This window comes from Cicer arietinum, chromosome 7 (genome assembly GCF_000331145.2).
Source record: "Cicer arietinum cultivar CDC Frontier isolate Library 1 chromosome 7, Cicar.CDCFrontier_v2.0, whole genome shotgun sequence".
Classification (NCBI taxonomy): Eukaryota; Viridiplantae; Streptophyta; class Magnoliopsida; order Fabales; family Fabaceae; genus Cicer; species Cicer arietinum.
This window is the reverse complement of record NC_021166.2, coordinates 20286087-20305287: the sequence shown is the minus strand read 5'-3', so window position 1 is coordinate 20305287 and position 19201 is coordinate 20286087. Positions and strand designations below refer to the sequence as shown.

General features: G+C 27.4%; 2 protein-coding genes and 1 pseudogene across 6 annotated transcripts; 2 read left to right on the top strand and 1 right to left on the bottom strand.

Annotated features, from left to right (window-relative positions):
• Positions 1-1475: 1475 nt before the first annotated feature.
• On the top strand, positions 1476-4759 carry LOC101510424 (large ribosomal subunit protein mL101 (rPPR4)-like). Of its 5 annotated transcripts, XR_003473958.2 has the most exons (4): positions 1476-1914; positions 2846-4184; positions 4404-4471; positions 4554-4759. XR_003473958.2 is itself a non-coding variant. In XM_004509600.4 (2 exons), the coding sequence occupies exons 1-2, from the start codon at positions 1687-1689 to the stop codon at positions 4088-4090; spliced, it is 1473 nt and encodes a 490-aa protein (XP_004509657.1). In that variant the 5' UTR covers positions 1476-1686; the 3' UTR covers positions 4091-4759. The 5 variants fall into 5 exon arrangements, 1 of the variants encoding a protein (XP_004509657.1); XR_190190.4 differs by having other exon boundaries at positions 4404-4759; XR_190189.4 differs by having other exon boundaries at positions 4355-4759.
• Positions 4760-6486: 1727 nt separating this feature from the next.
• Positions 6487-9475, top strand: LOC140918703 (S-adenosyl-L-methionine:benzoic acid/salicylic acid carboxyl methyltransferase 2-like; annotated as a pseudogene).
• A 4779-nt stretch (positions 9476-14254) lies between these two features.
• On the bottom strand, positions 14255-18449 carry LOC101509876 (protein neprosin-like). The gene is made up of 8 exons (XM_004509599.4): positions 18081-18449; positions 17911-17997; positions 17342-17551; positions 17057-17221; positions 16876-16929; positions 16216-16362; positions 14460-14874; positions 14255-14349 (listed from the first exon to the last, which is right to left on the bottom strand). Exons 1-7 carry the CDS (start codon positions 18402-18404, stop codon positions 14497-14499), a joined length of 1365 nt encoding a protein of 454 aa, XP_004509656.2. The 5' UTR covers positions 18405-18449; the 3' UTR covers positions 14255-14349; positions 14460-14496.
• Between the last annotated feature and the right edge of the window lie 752 nt (positions 18450-19201).

Sequence of the window (19201 nt, the reverse complement as noted above, 5' to 3'; positions counted from 1 at the left end):
TACACTACACCATGCTATATTAAAAACAAATATCTAAACTATGTAAAGTAAAAATAGGATTTAAGAAATAATTATATAGACGCAATTTTAAATGTTCACCGTCTATATACGTCAAAAGAGGAAAACATAATGCAAAAATGCAAAAGTATCACCTGCTATATTTTCTTGTGAATGTGAGTCAATTACTATCCGAATCAATTTTCATTGATTCATATTTTAATTTTTTTTATATATAATACCTCATTGTTAATAATTTATTAAATAAAATTTATCTTTTAAACTTTCAATCAATAAGACAATTTAAAAATATATTTATTCGATATAATATTATTGAAGAAGTGTTACTCTTTATGTGTAATTTAATATTTTTTGGTAATACATAAATTTAAATTCAATTTTAATCTTTGCAATTATATCTTTTATAATTTTTATAAGTTGTTTTGGTATAAAGTTATTTGTTTTTAGCCTTTAACGTCGTACACCTAACTCAATAAAATTACACCACACAACCCAATAAGCCAAAGACAAAAACTAAAATCAATATTTTTTGAATTTGTAAAAGTGAATTCAAATAAATAAAAAATTTACAAATTCTAAAATTATATTTAAAAGGCTAAATTACATTTGTGGTCCTTTAACTTAATCTCAGGTAACGTTTTAGTCCTTTATGTTTTTTTTTTTTTTCTTCCGATTTAGTCCTTTATTCCTAACAATATCAAATAAAGTATGAAAATATGAGTTTATTTGAAGATTTGCGTTACGAATTTGATGAAATTTGTATTATATTGAAGAATATAATTAATTTTATGAGTTTTGATTGAATTTTTTTTATGAATAATTGTATAAAAAAGGATAACATTGTCGAAATTTTAAAACATAAAATATTAAATTGTCACTTAAAATTAAAATAAAGGACCAAGTCGGAAAAAAAAAAGATAAAGGACTAAAACGTTACCTGAGATTAAGTTAAAGGACCACAAATGTAATTTAGCCTATTTAAAATTTCAAATGTAATATACATATATAGAAGGAAAAATCAAATTATCAACGAAGAGCTACCCTGACCATTATACTTAATTATTTAATAATATTTTACTAAATAAATATTTTCAAAATCAAGAATTATATTAAAATATACTTTCATATAGATCATGTCTGCAAATATTACTTATGATATGCTAATTTTGAAAAATAATAATTATTTAAGATAGTGATGAAGATAATCTTTAATAAAATCAAGATTATTGTAAAGTTTTTTTGAATGAAAGATGTTTTGAAGTAAACGAATAAATAAAAAATTTAGAGTTGACATGTGTTTATATTACTTGTTCTAGGTTTGGTTATTTTTTCTATGTAAAGTCTACATCCTCTTATGTTAATTATTTTCAATCAAATAAAAATTAATTATATATTAGTGTCATAATTTGTAAATAAAATCTACATACAACGATAACATATTTCAGTCCATCGGTTGGTTTTGAAAGATGCAACTATTTCATGACAAAATATAAAACACCAGAAAAGAAAAAGCAGGTGCGAATAGCATCTCCCTAATGGACAATAAAACCCATTTTGTGTTCAATAGGAACTTCCCAAGCCCCAATAGTTTCTTCACCTTCTTCTCCGCGAAGCAAAACAATTTTCAATTTCAATTTGAAACCGAATCAGTGAGTAACAACAACACAAATGTCTTTGATGCAACGATACGGTCGATGCAAAAGCGTGGTGAAACGTTCGAAGAAATACTTAGATGAAGCGCTTTACTTGAAGCTCTTCAAAGATGGTGGGTCCCAACTCAATGTTCGTCAGCAACTCAATCACTTCATCAAGAGTGGAAAGCGCGTTTACAAATGGGAAGTTGGCGATACTCTCAAAAAGCTTCGACAACGTAAACTTTATCAACCTGCTCTTAAGGTGTTTCACATTCACTCGTTTTCTATATGTTGTTATTAATTTCAATTTTTATTATTTTTCAAAATAAAACGATGTTTGGCTTGGATCTGAAATGTGGATATTGTTTATTGTTATGGAATCATGAAAATGTGGTTTTTTAGTTTTATAACTAAGTGAATTTTTTTTTCTAGATGTGAAATTGGGTAAAAGGGATAGTGTTGTTATTGATACGTTGTGTACTATGATGGTAAACTTATGATAAGAACTTCAAGCACTTACTTTAAAACAAAATAAAAGCATGTTTGGATTGATTTATTTGAGCTTATTTATCATTTTATTGGCATATGTACTTGTGAAACTAATTGCGAGAGCTTCTGGAAACAACTTTTGACATGTCTATAAACTGCATTCAGCTTATGTCATAGATTTGTAAAAGGGATAGTGTTGTTATTGATATAGTACATGAATTATAGATGTGGATGCTGCAAATGCAGTGGTATATGATGGTAAATTTAGGATTTAATTTATATGCATTAGTAGTGTAAAGATTTTTTGTACTATTTGTCAATCATTCATAACGGTTGGATTATAAAAAATATATAGTTGAATGATATCTACCTTAGAAGTCATATAAATGGTTGTTTGTGATTAATTAATTGAAGGTGTAAAATTTTTCATACTGACGGTGTATCAAAATTATTCTCGTAAACTTATGATAAGAATTGTGAGCATTTATTTTAAAAGAAGATAAAACAATATATATATGTTTCTTAGTAGCAGTTCTTTAAAATTTATGTAATGCATTTTATTTTCTTGTATGTTGTGTTGTTGATTGTCCGGTCAGTCTTGAATAAAACGATGCAGCTCTAGATCTAGAGATAATAGGTAGTGGACTATGCTTTCCGTATCTTATATTCATTGAAAAATGTTTTTATTTATTTACTTGGTACAGCTTTCAGAAACCATGGCTAAGAGGAATATGATTAAGACGGTCAGTGACCAAGCTATACATATTGATTTGATTGCAAAAGCTAAAGGTATTGTTGCTGCTGAAAATTATTTTGTCAATCTCCCAGAGTCTGCGAAAAATCATTTATGTTACGGTGCCCTTCTGAACTGCTACTGCAAGGAATTGATGACTGATAAAGCTGAAGGTGTCGTGGAAAAAATGAAGGATCTTGGCCTTCCTTTGAGTTCAATGCCTTACAACAGTCTTATGACTCTTTATACTAAAGTAGGTCAACCAGAAAAGATTCCATCAATGATTCAAGAAATGAAAGCTAGCAATATCATGCTGGATTCCTATACATATAATGTCTGGATGAGAGCACTTGCTGCTGTGAATGATATTTCTGGTGTTGAAAGGGTTATCGATGAGATGAAGAGGGACGGTCGAGTCATTGGGGATTGGACAACGTATAGCAACCTTGCATCTATTTATGTTGATGCTGGTTTGTTTGAGAAGGCAGAAGGAGCACTTAAGGAATTGGAGAAGAGGAATGCTTACAAAAATCTGTCTGCTTACCAGTTTGTAATTACATTGTATGGGCGAATCAACAAAATATATGAGGTTTATAGGGTATGGCGTTCTCTTCGGTTAGCATTTCCTAAAACTGCAAACATAAGCTATCTGAATATGATTCAGGTTTTGGTTAACTTGAAAGATCTCCCGGGTGCAGAGAAATGTTTCCGTGAGTGGGAATCTACGTGCAATACTTATGATATTCGAGTTGCTAATGCTCTCATAGAGGCATATGCAAAATTGGATATGCTGGAGAAGGCTGAAGAGCTAAAGGAGCGTGCTCGGAGGAGGGGGGCCAAGCCTAATGCCAAAACCTGGGAAATATTTTTGGATTGCCATTTGCGAAAAGGAGACTTTAAGTTGGCAGTGGATTGTTTAACCGAAGCAATATCTATCGGTAGAGGGAATGGTGAAAAATGGGTTCCATCATCTGAGACAATTGGTATTATGATGAGGCACTATGAACAAGAGAAGGATGTTGATGGTGCAGAGGAATTTATAGAGATCTTGAAGAAATCTGTGGATTCCGTAGGGGCAGAGGTGTTTGAATCATTGATAAGAACTTATGCAACTGCCGGTAAGACCAGTTCTTCTCTGCAACGACGATTGAAGATGGAGAATGTGAATGTGAATGAAGACACTCAGAAATTGCTTGAAGCTATCTCTGTGGAGTGATTCGTATGATACTTTAATCCTTAAAGTTTTGATTGCTGTAAATCGAGATGATGCTGTGTTCTTGCTGCTCATTCTGCGCTGCCAATAAAATTTGGTATTTCAATTCTCCTTCATTTCCTTTATTTTTAAATTTAATCAAATGGGCTTGTGAATAATAGTTATTGGCATGCTTACTGATCCATAATATATCAAGATTAGTCTTTTGTTATTGTTGACAAAAGCATATGAAAAATAGTCTTGACTGTGACACATTCATTTTTATAGGGATTTGAAATACTTTATATGTATAACTAGACTGTTGTTATCTTTCAAGGAATGGGATCCAATTGAAACTTTTACCCTTCAAGTCATGGGATCCAACCGAATGCAACAGATAGCAGTGTATTGATCCATTCTATCTTGTTTTATTTTTTAAAATTATGTTTTGACTTTGTTGCAATTTATTTTCTTATTTTTGTTTCAGCAAGCTTTGTTTACTTTTTCAAAAGAAAAAAGAATAATGTTTGCGCCATTTAATCTAAGGAGCTTTAAGATACCAATTATTGGGAACCCAATATTTTGTTGATGTTGTAGCCCATTGGAATGTAACCAATATGCGTATTGCGGTGATCTTTGCGCAGTTGATAATTAATATAAAGTTCTCTGAGTATGTGTTCTCATTTATTTAAACCTTCTAATTGTCACTTTTTGAGCTTATTTAGGAGATTGTGTTACATTTTCAAATATGCGCCCCTTCTTTTCATGTGTTAAATGTTTATTTATCATTGAGTTTGTTATATAGAACTTTAAATTCTTTTTTTCCGAGCATGCTTATGGGCCAGCCAAACTAGCTACTAGCAAGCCCAACCATGTATAGTTTGACAATTTTCCGTGTTATCCATTTCCTTGGTGGGTGTGTGCCTAAGTTTTGATCAATAAAATTTTATTTTTGCTCAATAAAGAAAAAATGGAGTTCTGTCATTGGCTGATCTTTGTATTTAATTCTAAAAAGTAAATATTTTTGATAGTAAAACCCATTTTAGTCATTGAGAAAATTTGAGAGGTCTAATTTAGTTTATGAGAAATATAAAAGTAGCTTTGCTCCTTGAAAAAATTAAACCAGAACAATTTAGTTTTTACTTTCTTAACACTTTATTTAGTCGATGAAGGAAAGAGGGAGAAGAGAAGAGAAGAGAAGAGAAAAAAAAAAGTTGATTATATGAACAATTAATGCAAATAATTATTTAAAGATGATTATAGATTTACTTTTAGAGTAATGCAAAAGCAAAAACCCTAATCGATGTAGAGGTTGAGCGATAACAGAGCAAAGATGAAAATACATATCAAAATCACCAAGTCACCAAGAGGTAGAAGTTTTGCAAGTCTCGCAAGATTCAAAAACCCTAATCGAAGCAGAGGTTGAGCATGCATAAATTGTAATCGATGCAGAGTTTTGAGAAAAGGGGAGAAGTCTCGCAAGTTACGAGAAAAACCCTACTTGATGTTCACTCGAAAGCTTCCTTCACCAACACCTGTTTCCCCCCCTTTTTCATTCAGAAATGAGGACGAGCGAGAGAGAAGAGAAGGTTATGGGAATTGATTGTTTTGTGTGAGAGAGAAATGAGGACTTGCTGAGAGAGTTTGCGCGAGAGAGAAAATAGGATTTGTTGAGAAGAAAGTTTTCCTTAAGGAGAGAGTTTGCACAGAGAAAAAGGTTCTTGCAAGAGAGAAGAGGGTTCTTGCTGGACGATTCTGAAGCGTGCGCAGTAATAAAATATTTGAGATTTTTTTTTTGCTTTCAAGAAGGGTTTTGGCTACTAGAACGGTTTTATTAAAAACTAAACAAGAATGAATATTAGATGTTGTGTATATATATATATATGAGTAAACAACGAGAACGGTTATGAACTGTTGATGTAGAAATTATAAAATTTATTGTTCAACTACAACGAAATATAAAAATTGTTCTCTATTTAACTCTACAAGAACGATTTTTTACCATAAAAAATTAAGCGTTGCCGTAATACCAAAATATTGTAGTGATATAAAAAAATTAATTCATTATCCAATTAAAACCCAATTAACCTTATTATTTAATTTGATCACTAATATGTTTCCTAATCAATAAATAACTAATATAATTAAATAAAAATACGTTTCCAATGATAATATTAGAGTATAATAATAAAATAAAATATTTAACAAAATATTTCAACAGTAAACACTCTTAAATTATTGTCTATATACTAACCTTCAAAGGACCCACTTCAGATGGATCACTTAAAACGTTCTGCAATTAAAACATTTATAGTAGCTTTCACGATCACATGATGCATCTATATATGTGTGTGAAGAATATGCTCTTCTCAAACGCTCAACATAAAAGTAAAGGTTATGTGAAATAAATAGAAACAAGAATGGAAATAGCAAATATACTACACATGAATGGAGGCGTTGGAGAACAAAGGTATGCAAACAACTCCTTACTTCACGTATATATTGTTATTATTACCCAATTCTATTCTACAAAAATATCTAGAAACAAGCTTTTGTTTTTTGAATGGCATATATAGAAACAAGTTGATTCATATTATTTGCCGTTTATGATTATATAAATACATTTAAAAAAATATATTTTAAGTAAATTTAATTGTTATGCATTGTGAATGGTAAAAGTATTATACTGTTTGTATATCACAATTACTTATGAGTATAAGATTAAAAGTAACTATAATAAAAATCAAACATCCATAATTATCTCATGATTATAATTGATTGATATTATAAATAATTATTTACACAATTAATATATATAAATTAAATCCTTATATTTTTTCTTACAGTTAGAATTTCATTTTTGCAAGTGTGCTATTGTAGTAGGTAGAATAATTAATCAATATAGGGTGTTGTGCAATTATTTAACAGTATTAAAAAAAATATAATTAATATTGTCTCCATGTTTTATTTTTTATTTTAAAATAATAAATAATTTGAGACGAAAGAAGTGCATAATTGAGATTTTAAATAAGCAACAGACATACATAATTACATATATGCTTGTTTGCTTTGATGATTTATTTGACCAATCTATAAAGAGACGAAGCCATAACTAGCATGTGCTATAGTTTATACCCTAGAAGTTGGGCAATTGAAGATTTGAGTTGCTCTGGATAAAATACTTTGTTGGTTATTTTAGAAATGATCAAGGTTGTGGAAAAGCTTTGTCGAGACATATTTTGATGATCTACTAGGAAACGACTTCAACAATATATTTAAGTCTCTTGACACTTTAAAAGAAAACCGTGTGATGAAATGAAAACTAAAATAGGTCCTTGTTATTTCTTTGGGGTTCCTGGTTCCTTTTATGGTAGGATTTTTCCTAATCAGAGTTTGCATTATGTCCATTTGTCTTACTACCTTAATTGACTATCTAAGGTATGTTTATATTAACTCCATTTGGTTGAACATGGTTGGGATTGACTTGACTCACCAATAATTTATTTTGTTCGAAACTCGATTTGAGTTTGATATGAACTTTTTGTTTTAGCCCGAACTTGACTCTATTTAAGCTTATGAACAACTCCATTCACTCATTAGCTCGAACCACATAATTCAAAAATGCATTTTTTAATTCAGTAATTTAATTGTAGTTTTTAAATAAAATATCTGTTTAATTGAAAAATATAAAAGTAAATTAGGTCTAACAACAAATTCCTATTTTTAACATAAAATCAATTATCATTATATTTCAAATAATTATTAATTATAAATTTCTTTTATATAATTCTCAACTAAATAGAACCAATTGTTCTCCAAAATCTAGCTACCACAAACATATTCAACAATACATGAACCAAACAATTCAAACTACATATAGCTCAAATTCAACTCATTTAGTTAACAAAATTAATTTTAAGTTCATTTGGTTCATGAATCATATTCAATGGTTTAATTGTTGAATCGAGTCTCGAAATATATTTCAATTGACTTGGTTCATTATTTATCTTGACATCTTGCATAATATATGTCTTTAATTAGCTTTAAATTTCACCCAAGTTTATATTTTATACTTAAATAATCTACTTGTGTAGATTGATGAAATATGAAAAATATTTGTTGATTGGTGATAAATTAGGTTTCAGATGGCGTAGACAACGACAAGAGAAATATTTACCTTGCAATCATGAGCGCCTCAAATATCCTCATAGTCTACTACAAGCACTTTCAAAATGTTTTTTTTTTCAAAGTGTCGTTCTCATGAATCAGTTGATACAATAGTAACTGAAATTGTTAATATTATTCTACAAGTTATGCATATTTCAGGAATACAATAAATTGATTTAAGAGAATTCAATATCATAAAACTTGATTTTAATTCAATTGTCTAATTCTGATTGAAACGTGAAATGAGAGTATACTTTAATAAAACAATTTTAATATGAAAATATAATTTATTGATTAAATTCTTTAGTCTAAAAAAATATAAAAAACATTTTGTATCCCTAAAAATTTAGAGTTCTATATAGTCACATCTCTTATACACTATCAAAGCCTCGTGATGAAGGGTTAAACCTGACTTATTGTTGAAATAAACAATGTTAACACTTTTTTAAATACCTATTTAACTAAATAGGATAGTAGGTAATCTAAAGTGCCTTTTACCCATAAAAAACTTGTTTATTTAAGTTAATAAAACTTTGTGTAGCTATTATTATCATACTAGAATCTGTATAATTTTTAAAATCATATACTAATGGAGAGGACATAGCTTTTTATATTGTTACATATATAAAATAAAAAGAGAAGGAAAAAAAAAATAAAATAGAAAAACATATATATATATATATATATATATATAACTACGAAGAGAAGGGGAAAATATAATAAAATAATATGTTTTATAATATTTAATTGCACTTTTGTTCTCTATTTTTACCACATTCATAAAAATAGACTCTATTTTAAAATTAAACTTTATAGTCTCTAAATTATCATATAAGTTGAAGTTTTTGGGTCCCATTTATAGCAAATTATTGTCCCAATTGTATTTTTGAAGAGAAAATATACTTTAAGTGCAAAAGTTCACCAAATTTAATGCTAAAAATCACCATTTTTAATGCTAAAAATCACCATTTTTTAGTACAAATTATTGTGTGGGACCAAATTGTATCAAATGTGACAATTGAGGGAAAACAAAGTTTAATTTAAAAATTGAGGAATTGAATTAAACCTATTTTTATTTTTTTATTTTTTATCTTTGTCCATGTTGAACACATGAAATATTAATTTGACAATGTTAATATGAATTATTCCATCTGAAGTGAAATTGGAAGTTCTATTGAAGGATCAGTTTTCATGAACCGGTTAGAGGTTTCTGAAGTAAATTGGAATGGTCTTGATGATTGAGATTCTATTGATTTTGAATCAATCATAGATGATGGATACAGTATTCGTAAGGGATGAGATTGAACCTTTACTAATTAATCGTTTTGGTGAAGATGTCATTGAAGAGATTTTTAACAGCTATAAATTTGTTTTAATTGATTGGATATCCAAAGAGAGGACCAAGTTAATTAATATTACCATATCATTGACTAGAAAAGCATGAGCAATGTGATTTTTTATTTTTTATTTATATGTTTGTGGTTCAAATTATTTTCAAAGTCGTGTTGTTGGTTAATTTTCATTATATGTGCCTAGCTATTAATTAGCTAGGGTTTGTGATTTATACTCTTGATTATATGATAAAACCATTTATGTAGGGTTTGTGATTTATACTCTTGATTATATGATAAAACCATTTATGTAGACATTATGACTATCATTTTATTTACAATCATTGTATATTAAATTTCATATCTATTTTTCACCTAATAAGATTTTTACTTATAGTTTTGAAGAATAAAATGGTGGACTTTGCAACATTGTATAATTAATTAGAATGTGATTAATGTCATTTTATTTGAGCTTGTGAATTGTGATTATTAATTTGAGTTGTATAAAATATAAAATTAGGATAAATTTGACCTATGTCGATGATGGTTCTCATTAACTGTAACCATTGATGACGAAGAGAGAAAAATAATTTGGAGGTTTGATATGAAATGTGAGGGTCCTTTAAGGGAATTCTAATGTGGTTCTAGGTTAAATCTCTAATGTCAAAAAAGACCATCCAATCCTAATTTAATCTTGATTAGCTAGTTGCTTGCATGAGTACCAGGTTGAGTTAAGTAGGTCTATAAGAGCGTGAATACTCATCCATCGTCAATGACGTAATATTGTATTTCTTAATGACCAAGTATTTGGTACCATATGTCATATGAAGTGTTTAAAAATGAGTACATCGTTCATGCATATTAATATCTTGTTATTATCGACGAGTTTTATGAAATTGTGCAATTGTATGTTGTCCTGAAATTGTGATTGTTCTACCTAGTTTATAATGTTAACATGATACTAAATTGCTCAACCATGCATTTGTTTATGTTTGACATTTGTTTACGTAGGTGAGACGATTTTGAAGTTTAAAGAATTTAATTATTAATTATTTATTGTTGGTGTCTTTTTTAGAAGGGACAAAATTAAATCTTGACTATAGAAACATACATCCATGGTCATAATTAAAAGTGTTGCATGACCACTTAGAAAAATCACATGAGTTTTTATTTTAATCTTAAGGCTTCATGACTTGACCAATGACTAAAATTCATTTAATTCAAACTCTTGTTATAAAAGTTATCTCATATAATATTATGTTATATATATATATATATATACTAAAACTCATCAGATCACATTATTATACATTAATTCATAAAAATATGAATTATCATACAACAAATATTTTCAATTCTTGAAGTCTTTTAGACCAAATCCACTCCAACGTGACTTACTTGAGAAGACTTAGATTGTATGTAAGATTGGTAAGCTATAAGACTGCAACCAGCCTCCCACTTGTTGTACTCTAGCTATTTTCTTTCTGGAACAATTCCCTTGTGTTTAGAAGGAATCATATTATATCTCAAAATCAATTTGGTAAAATTTCTTATTTGTTAGTACCAAAGTTAGTGTGGGTGGTTTATAACATCCTATACCATCAAGAATTCATCGTACTCACAATTAAAGTATTCACATCATTCAACAACTACCAATAATAAACACAATATGTTTGTCAAAGCTACGCATGAAACCAATATATATAGTTTATATATTAATATTCAAGTTATTTCATCTTATATCAAACTATCAATTAATTCCAACAATTATAAAAAATAAAAAAGTCAACATGGTGACAAACAAAAGAAACGACGAATTTGAATTATATTGATTATATTTATGTCAAACTTAATAATATTTAGCCTTCTCAAGTTTTCAACTTAAATCCGTTAAGTGTTTGAAGAAAACGGCTACTGATGACCCAAGTACACTTTTCAAATCAAATTATAAGTTACAAAGATTTAATGTGTTTTACAATTTATAATCTTTCTAAGAGTGTTTGGATATTATCATCAAAATAAATTATGGGTTATTATTTATAAACTAATTTGATTTCAAAAATCTTTCCTTTTTTGGCAATAACCAATATGAATTTTGATGAACAAGTTTTCATTATTCTCAAAAAATTATTTCATAATATATCACAGCTCCACTAGAATTTATGGGTGTAAAATAATTTCATGAATATGAAGAGTTTGAGCATATCATCATTAACAAATAGGTCAATTTTAGGATGCAAAATTGAGATAAATTTTGTATCATGTACGAGACTTTGTTTCCCTCATTGATTCAAATATGTTTCACCTTAAATGAGATATTATGTGACTTATTAATACAATTGTGAAAAATAAACTTGTACATGATATAAGACTATTTCACTTGAAAATATTAGACAAAACAACAAATATAATATTTAGGGTGTGTATGTTACAATTTTTTTCGTAAATATTTTTTTATTTTAAATAATAACTTGTGAAAATTTGTGGTCGTTTGTTAGAAACTTTAAAAAAACTAAAATTTTAAAATCATTTTTTATAATTGATTTAAAAAAAATAATTTTAACTTTGACAGAAAAATACAAAAATTTTCACATTTTCTTAAAAATATTTAAACAATAAAATCACTTTTTGTTTTTTCAAGAATCTATAACAACCACCTCTTAACTTTCTGATTTCAACTGAATAAAAATTAAAGTTGGTTACAAAAATTTTCAATTTTCAATAAGATGAAAAATTTATGTGAGAAATGATTTTTCATATACTAAGATATTATTACACACATGAATTAGCAAGACAGTCTTATTTTAATTTTCTTTTTGTTCTATTTAGAAACAATATGATTGCTTGTACATGTGTATAAAGAGCATCATCAGTTATTATTATCAATAAAATACTGGTGTGAACATAAGGCTTTGCTGCGATACCTGTTCATGATGATAATCATAACATACATTGGCTTGAATGATGCAGCTTTTGTAGTAAGCTTTAAGGAAAAGATAGGTGGTAATCAATGCAAACATACATAAATAAGAAGTTGAGTTAATTGGGAATAAAAGTAGTAAAGAGATGCACAAAAGAAAAAGAACATTAGTAAAGGAGTAAGATTTGTGTTGTCTCACATGACTAGAATTTTTATTATTTACTCATACACATAAAACTATACATCATTTAATAATTTTAATAATAATAATAATAAAAGTAACAAACTTTTAATCCTTGGTCATAAACATAAAATATATATTTTTTCTATATTTTCTATTTGTTACATGTGTGTCTAAGTAATAAAAGTTATAATTGTAACCAGACAAGTCTTACTAAGTAAAGTATCGTATATTTTGAGGTCTTCTTCGGAAAAATATAGTCTTCTTGATGTGTACCCAATCTCTCCCTCAAAGATGCCATTATTTATAATCCACTAAATTATTTTTAAAGAGTTATAGTTAAATGAAACTTTTAGTTTGCTCCCTTAAATTTTACTTTGGTGTTTTAAAATTTTACTTTTTCCACATGCAGGAAAAATCATCCTAATCTAGTCCAAAAATGGTATATTACTATGAATTTGTTGAATACAGGTTTTGTTGCATGGAATTTGTATTATAGTTTATTAGCAAAATGCCATATATCAAAGAGGTTGAGAAATCTTGTTTATTTCATTTTATCTAGTGTATTTTATTAATTGAAATGGCATAAATTATGTTTACTCATGGAATTTCCATAGGAATGTTTTTAGTTTCGAAATTATGATTAAATTGAACGATTTTGTTGCAGTCATTTAATTACACCACCAAATTCACATTGGTTGTAACAACCTGTTCACTTATTCTTCAAACAAAAAACAACCTCTTCATCTTCTACCTCTTTTATTTAGTTTTGTTGATTCCCTAAATATTTCTGCTTTTTGTTTTTGTCATTGTTTGTTACCTCCTCAGTAACCATAATTGTTATTGTGTCATCCTTGAGTTCCCCACATACAACATTATCATTAACTATTTTTGCCACCTCATCCCTAACCTCTGCCATGAAATCATCATACAACTGAAGTTCTTCTTCTGAGTCCACATTACTTGACTTATTATTGATCTAGAACAAAGTCGATTTGATGAAGTTTAGTGATAGAATTTGTGAAGGATGTTGTCATCGCTATGTAATTTTGTCATAGCAATGTATTTTTAGAAGGTTGATAACCTCTTTGACAATTAGAAGATCACAATCTTAGATAAAAACATGAAAAATTTATGTTAATTTTGATGGATTAGATACTATAACATTCATTGAGATGTATTATTATTATTATTATTATTCTTTTTATATAGATTATAATGTAATTTAGATGTTATCTTGATGAATTTAAGACATAATTTTCTTTTATATATATATATATATATATATTTAACTAGTGAGACTTTTGTTAAACATTTGTAATAAAAATGAAGATCGAAAGTGGACTTATTTGGATAATATTTTTTAAAAATAAACTTGTTTTATAAAAAATCACTTATAAGAAAATCAAACCCTATAAAAAAGCATACAAAATCAAACCCTATAAAATTATAGAAAACTACTTATGAACTATTTCATTTTAATATTATAATTTTCTTTTATTTTCAGTGAACGGACTCCTTTTCAAGTTTCATTATAAGAAAATGTAAGAGAAAAATGATGGAAGTAAGAAATTGTTGGGAAATATAAAGGAAGAAAAACCAATAAATGTTATATATATTTAATTAATTTTCTATTATCTTCAGACATTAGTTACAAAGAGTCTAGATGGTATGAGCGGATTACCTGGGAATAACAAAAATAAATAAATAAGAACTTTAATTTGAATATAAAAATAAATCAACAACTAATAAGAAATGGTAAAGAGAAAAAAAAATTCAAAAAATAATGTTCACCTTTATAATTCTAATTCTATATTTATTATTTATTCTTTTAAGGACATTTCACATTTCTTCCGGGTCCACCATAATAAAAATAATTCCCCCATCCATTATTAGTCCCTCCTTGAATGTCATAACAATTTGGGTGGTCTGCTACAAGTTTTAGATTTGGCAATGGAATCAAGTTGTTATTAGAATCTACAACTTGCATGTTTCTAAAATATGAAGCTTTTGCAAAACCCTCATATGCAAAATGTCCACTACCCATTTGAGTGGAAGTGTGAGACCCCGTTGACATTGAATTCACTATTTCTCCACCAAATTGAATCATAGTTGCTTTATCTTTTAAGTGTGTGAACAAGGATGATGGCCAATATCCAACTATGTTTCCAGAACCATATTCAAGCCACCAATTCCCTAGCTTTGGATCCTACACACACAATAAAGACACAAAAGTAAACCTTCAATGACACCCTTTTGTTTTGTAACAAAGTTAAGTTACTCAAACATAGACATAATCATTAAGAGCAACATGTTAGCCCAACATGATAAGTGAAATGTGTTAAAAAGAGAAAAATAAAGGTGCCAAGGTAGTGAGTGAAATATGAAAAAATATTGAGATTTTGTTATTAGTAGAAAAAAGGGTGTGGAACTCAGAATAAGAATATATCTTTAGTTGGAAAGAGCAAAGGAAAATGATGTTTTCAAAGTGATATAAGAAAGTGCAAAGGAAAGAATGATATGAAAAGCAAAAAGAAATAAGATAGAGAGAAAAATAAAAGATATGATAACTAATGTGGTGAGAAAAAAAAAAAAAACAAAAAAAGCAAAAAATAAATGAAATATGAAAAAGAATCTTAAAAGAGGTAATGTAGAAGGAAGCTTACATTGCATAGTTCAAATTCACAGGTGCACGAGAGTAGTGTACCAAAATACTCTATAATGAATGATGTTTTTTTTCTTCTTTTTTTCATTTTACACATATTAAAAAAATTATAATAATACATAAAAAGATAAAAAAAAAACTATAAAATTTAAAAATATTATATTTGAGAATATCGTATGTAGTATTATTAATCTGAATGTACAATTGAAAAAAACAATTATATTAAAAACTAAAAATATTATTCATTTGAAAAAGAAATATTTATTGTTGCTAAATTGACATCTTATTGTAAGATGGATAGAGCTTTAAAGTAAATAATTTAATGTTCCATTATGCATTATTATCTTGTTTCCATTTTGTGTGTCATTTATTTTTTCTTTACCAAACTAATGTTTTCTTAGTGAAAATAAAATATTGTATTGTGAAAATGTTATAATAACCTTGCCCTTGCTTCTTCTATAATTCTGTATAATTACAAAATTCGAAACCATATAATTATGAAACTTCTAATAATGGAGTGCCCACACCCCACCATTGACCACCTTTTCAATTTAGATTTTCCATTTTGTTTATTTTTTATCCCTTCTATGTTTTGTCATATGAGATTTCAATATTTTGTTTAAAATAGTAGTCTTCAAATTTGTAGAGATCAGTCAATTTAGTTTAGTAATTGAAGTTAAAAAAAAAAAAAGATTTTCAAAATTTAAAAGTTCCTAATAAATCATATTAGTCAGTGAACAAAATAAAATAATATGATTAATGTAAGTGAAATATTTGACATATATCCTTACAAATTTGAAAGTTGTATTGATGATTTATTATTGGAAAACAAAGTATTAAAAAGCAGTAGAATTATACTGATAATTAATCTGAACATAAAATTACCTTCCAAATCAATAAGCTAATATCAAATTGTCCTCCATTATATGTAGAAGTTGGAGAAATTGCAGCTCCAATTGCAATTTTATTGTTAGTTTGAATAAAGCCTGAGCAAAGTAAATTGTAACATCCAGTTCCTTGATATGCATCGGTCTGCAATTACTAAAAAGCTATTAAAACTTTTATTTTCATTTTTTTTTATTAATGGGTATCTAGCTTATACTTGAAGCAATTATAAATTATACTCTCACCACCATCAAAATATATCTCTTTTAGCACATGACCTTCATATTTAATATAATTAATTTTGTATGAGAAATATAAATTATTGTTTACTTTACTAAATTATCATTCATTAATAGTATGATAAAGATAAATTAAAGAACATAAAAAAGAGTAATAATATATAAATAGTTAGGAGTATAATTGAAAAAAAACAACATCATACTTCATTGATATTAATAATACAAAAAAAAAAGTATAATCAATAAAATTTGATATATTTGTTTTAAATTTTGAACAATATTTATCAACTTTCTCGTATATTTAAAATAAAAATATAAATTAAGACATTTCTAAAAAAAAACTAGAATTACTTATTATATTATAAAAAATAGTCATATATACTATCTTTTTCGACGTCTTTAATTTAATCAATTTATTTACCGTCCAATAAGTAAAGAATCTTGGATAGTTATCTCCGTAGAGCTCTGGACTAACCTGCATAAATTTTAATTGAACTTAGATTGAATACATTTAAGACTTTTTTGAAAGATATATAAAGTTTAACTTTAATGCATTATCGGTAAATATATTTAAACCTTCAACTAATTAAAAATTGACATACTTGCCAACCAGCTTCAATGGTGTTGAGATCTTCTCCAAATGAACCAGAGATAATCCATATTTGAGACAAACTAAATTCATATTGGCTTTCAAGCTGTGGGACCCAAACATTTATGCTAGCCTGTGCTCCATAATACTCATCCCCAGTCACATACCCTACACTATGCTGTGCAGCACAAATAACCAATTTGCTACTTATTTTCAAAATAGCATAAGAAAAAACAAACATAAAAATAGAGGCTAGAAAAATTTGAATTCATTTTTGTGATCATTGCATAATACATACCTCATGTCCATTGCTAGTGGTGTCTCTTCTCACATATTTTAATTTTCTTCCAAATCTGTTAATAGAGTTAGCTCTTATTATGTCTTGTTCTTTTGTTCTTCTAATTGGAATTGTTTCTGTCGGACATGATTCACCTGATAAACTCCACATTTGAAAATTATCACTCCAAATACCTTTTTGGTTATGTCCTCTTGGCCTTTCTGGAGGTTCCTGTATTGAATATATGTGAAGTTTTTTCAATTAGAAAGAGTTTTTTTTGTTAATAAAAAAGAATTAAAGACCGTTTATCGTTATGGATTTACTTCATATACACTGTGAGTGTAACAAAAATTTAGTTTATCAGTTAATCACAACTGTTAGATTATTAGAAATATTTGACTTTTATCGTAACTAGCTACCTCTAAAGTCATGTTCCCTGAATGGTTGAGATGTACCGATAGTGTAAAATATTTTATATTTACAATACATAACAATTAATCTCTTCAGTTATAATGTTAATATATAAAAGTTTGACTTTAAAAATCATTTTCTTTAATTTCAATAAAAAATAACAATTAAACAAAAATTACCAATGGTTTTTGTCCTTTCAATAAATGATGATCAAAAGCCGGTTGTTTATGAGACATAACACAGTCAATAATATCGCCATCGGGACTCTGTAAAAATGAAGAGCACAAACAAAAATTACACAAACAGAAAGACAAACATATATCAAAGTTTTAAGATTTTAATAACATACTTGAATTGTCTTAACAAAAGGTTTGTTGATCTTCTGAAGATGAAATCTTATGGTATTCTTCAACTTGTTAAACTCTTCATGTGGTGCAAAACTTTCATTGGCTAATAGGTGGCTATTTATTTCTAAAGAATAAACAGGACAAACTAAAGAAATCAGGAGTAGAAAATGTAGGAGTAAAGAGATGATTGGGGAGCTAAAATCCATGTCTGATTTTTTGTGTGCTTGTCCACATTTGTGTTGTACTCTTCTTACATTAACAAAACAAATTTTTGTGTTCCTAGATTTTGGTTTTTTCAATGGAAACAAATCTACCCCTGTATCCATCCAAGATAAATATATATGACTAGTGTTATAAGACAATTAATTACTCATTCCCCATTTTCGAAAGTCTATGAAGCCAAGAAAATATTCTCTCTCTACTGGACCCAGCACGAGGGAGACTTTTTAAGTACTTTTTTTTTTTGGTACAACACTTTTTTAATTATGCTATAGATTATCTCTTTATACACTTTTCTTTTAAAAATCTTTCTTTATACACTTATTAATTAAGAAAATAAATACTATATCAAAAGTATAAAAAAATTATTATTTCATTTTTATTAATTAAAGCATTTAATAAAATACAATAAATGCACCTTAATTTATATTTTTGTTGTTGTTATTAAATGTAGTAACACTATTTAAGTTTAATTGTCATATACTTTCAACGTATCAGAATTATTCATAAACATTATTAACGATTGTGATTGATTGACAGGATAAAAACTTTTAACACTAACAATGTATATGAACTAAATTCATATTATTTTTTGGTAAAAAGTGAGGAGATTAATTTTCATACACCGATAGTGTAAAAAATTTTACGAATTTAATAAATCAAAATCAATCATAAAAGTGATTTTATAAGTAGTTAAACAAAAGTTAAATATTATTAACGATCTAACTATTATGGTTGATTGATAGCATAAACAAATTTTACGTTGTATATATATATATATATAAATTAAATTCATAAGTGGGAATAATTTCCATGGTAAGGTAAGGTTTTAAAGATGTGATGAAAGAAATACTTTTTTAAAGCTCTTTTTTTACCATACCAACACACATGTGGGTTAATCAGT

Bases quoted from the DNA above. Each gene is read 5' to 3' on its own strand.
- LOC101509876 (XM_004509599.4), bottom strand. From the start codon at position 18,404: ATGGATACAGGGGTAGATTTGTTTCCATTGAAAAAACCAAAATCTAGG. The intron at 17,998-18,080 runs GTATGTTATTAA...TCATTTTTACAG, and splicing joins CTTTTGTTAAGACAATTCAA to AGTCCCGATGGCGATATTAT. The intron at 17,222-17,341 runs GTATGTATTATG...TGTGCTGCACAG, and splicing joins CCACTAGCAATGGACATGAG to CATAGTGTAGGGTATGTGAC.
- LOC101510424 (XM_004509600.4), top strand. From the start codon at position 1,687: ATGTCTTTGATGCAACGATACGGTCGATGCAAAAGCGTGGTGAAACGT. The intron at 1,915-2,845 runs GTGTTTCACATT...TACTTGGTACAG, and splicing joins TTTATCAACCTGCTCTTAAG to CTTTCAGAAACCATGGCTAA.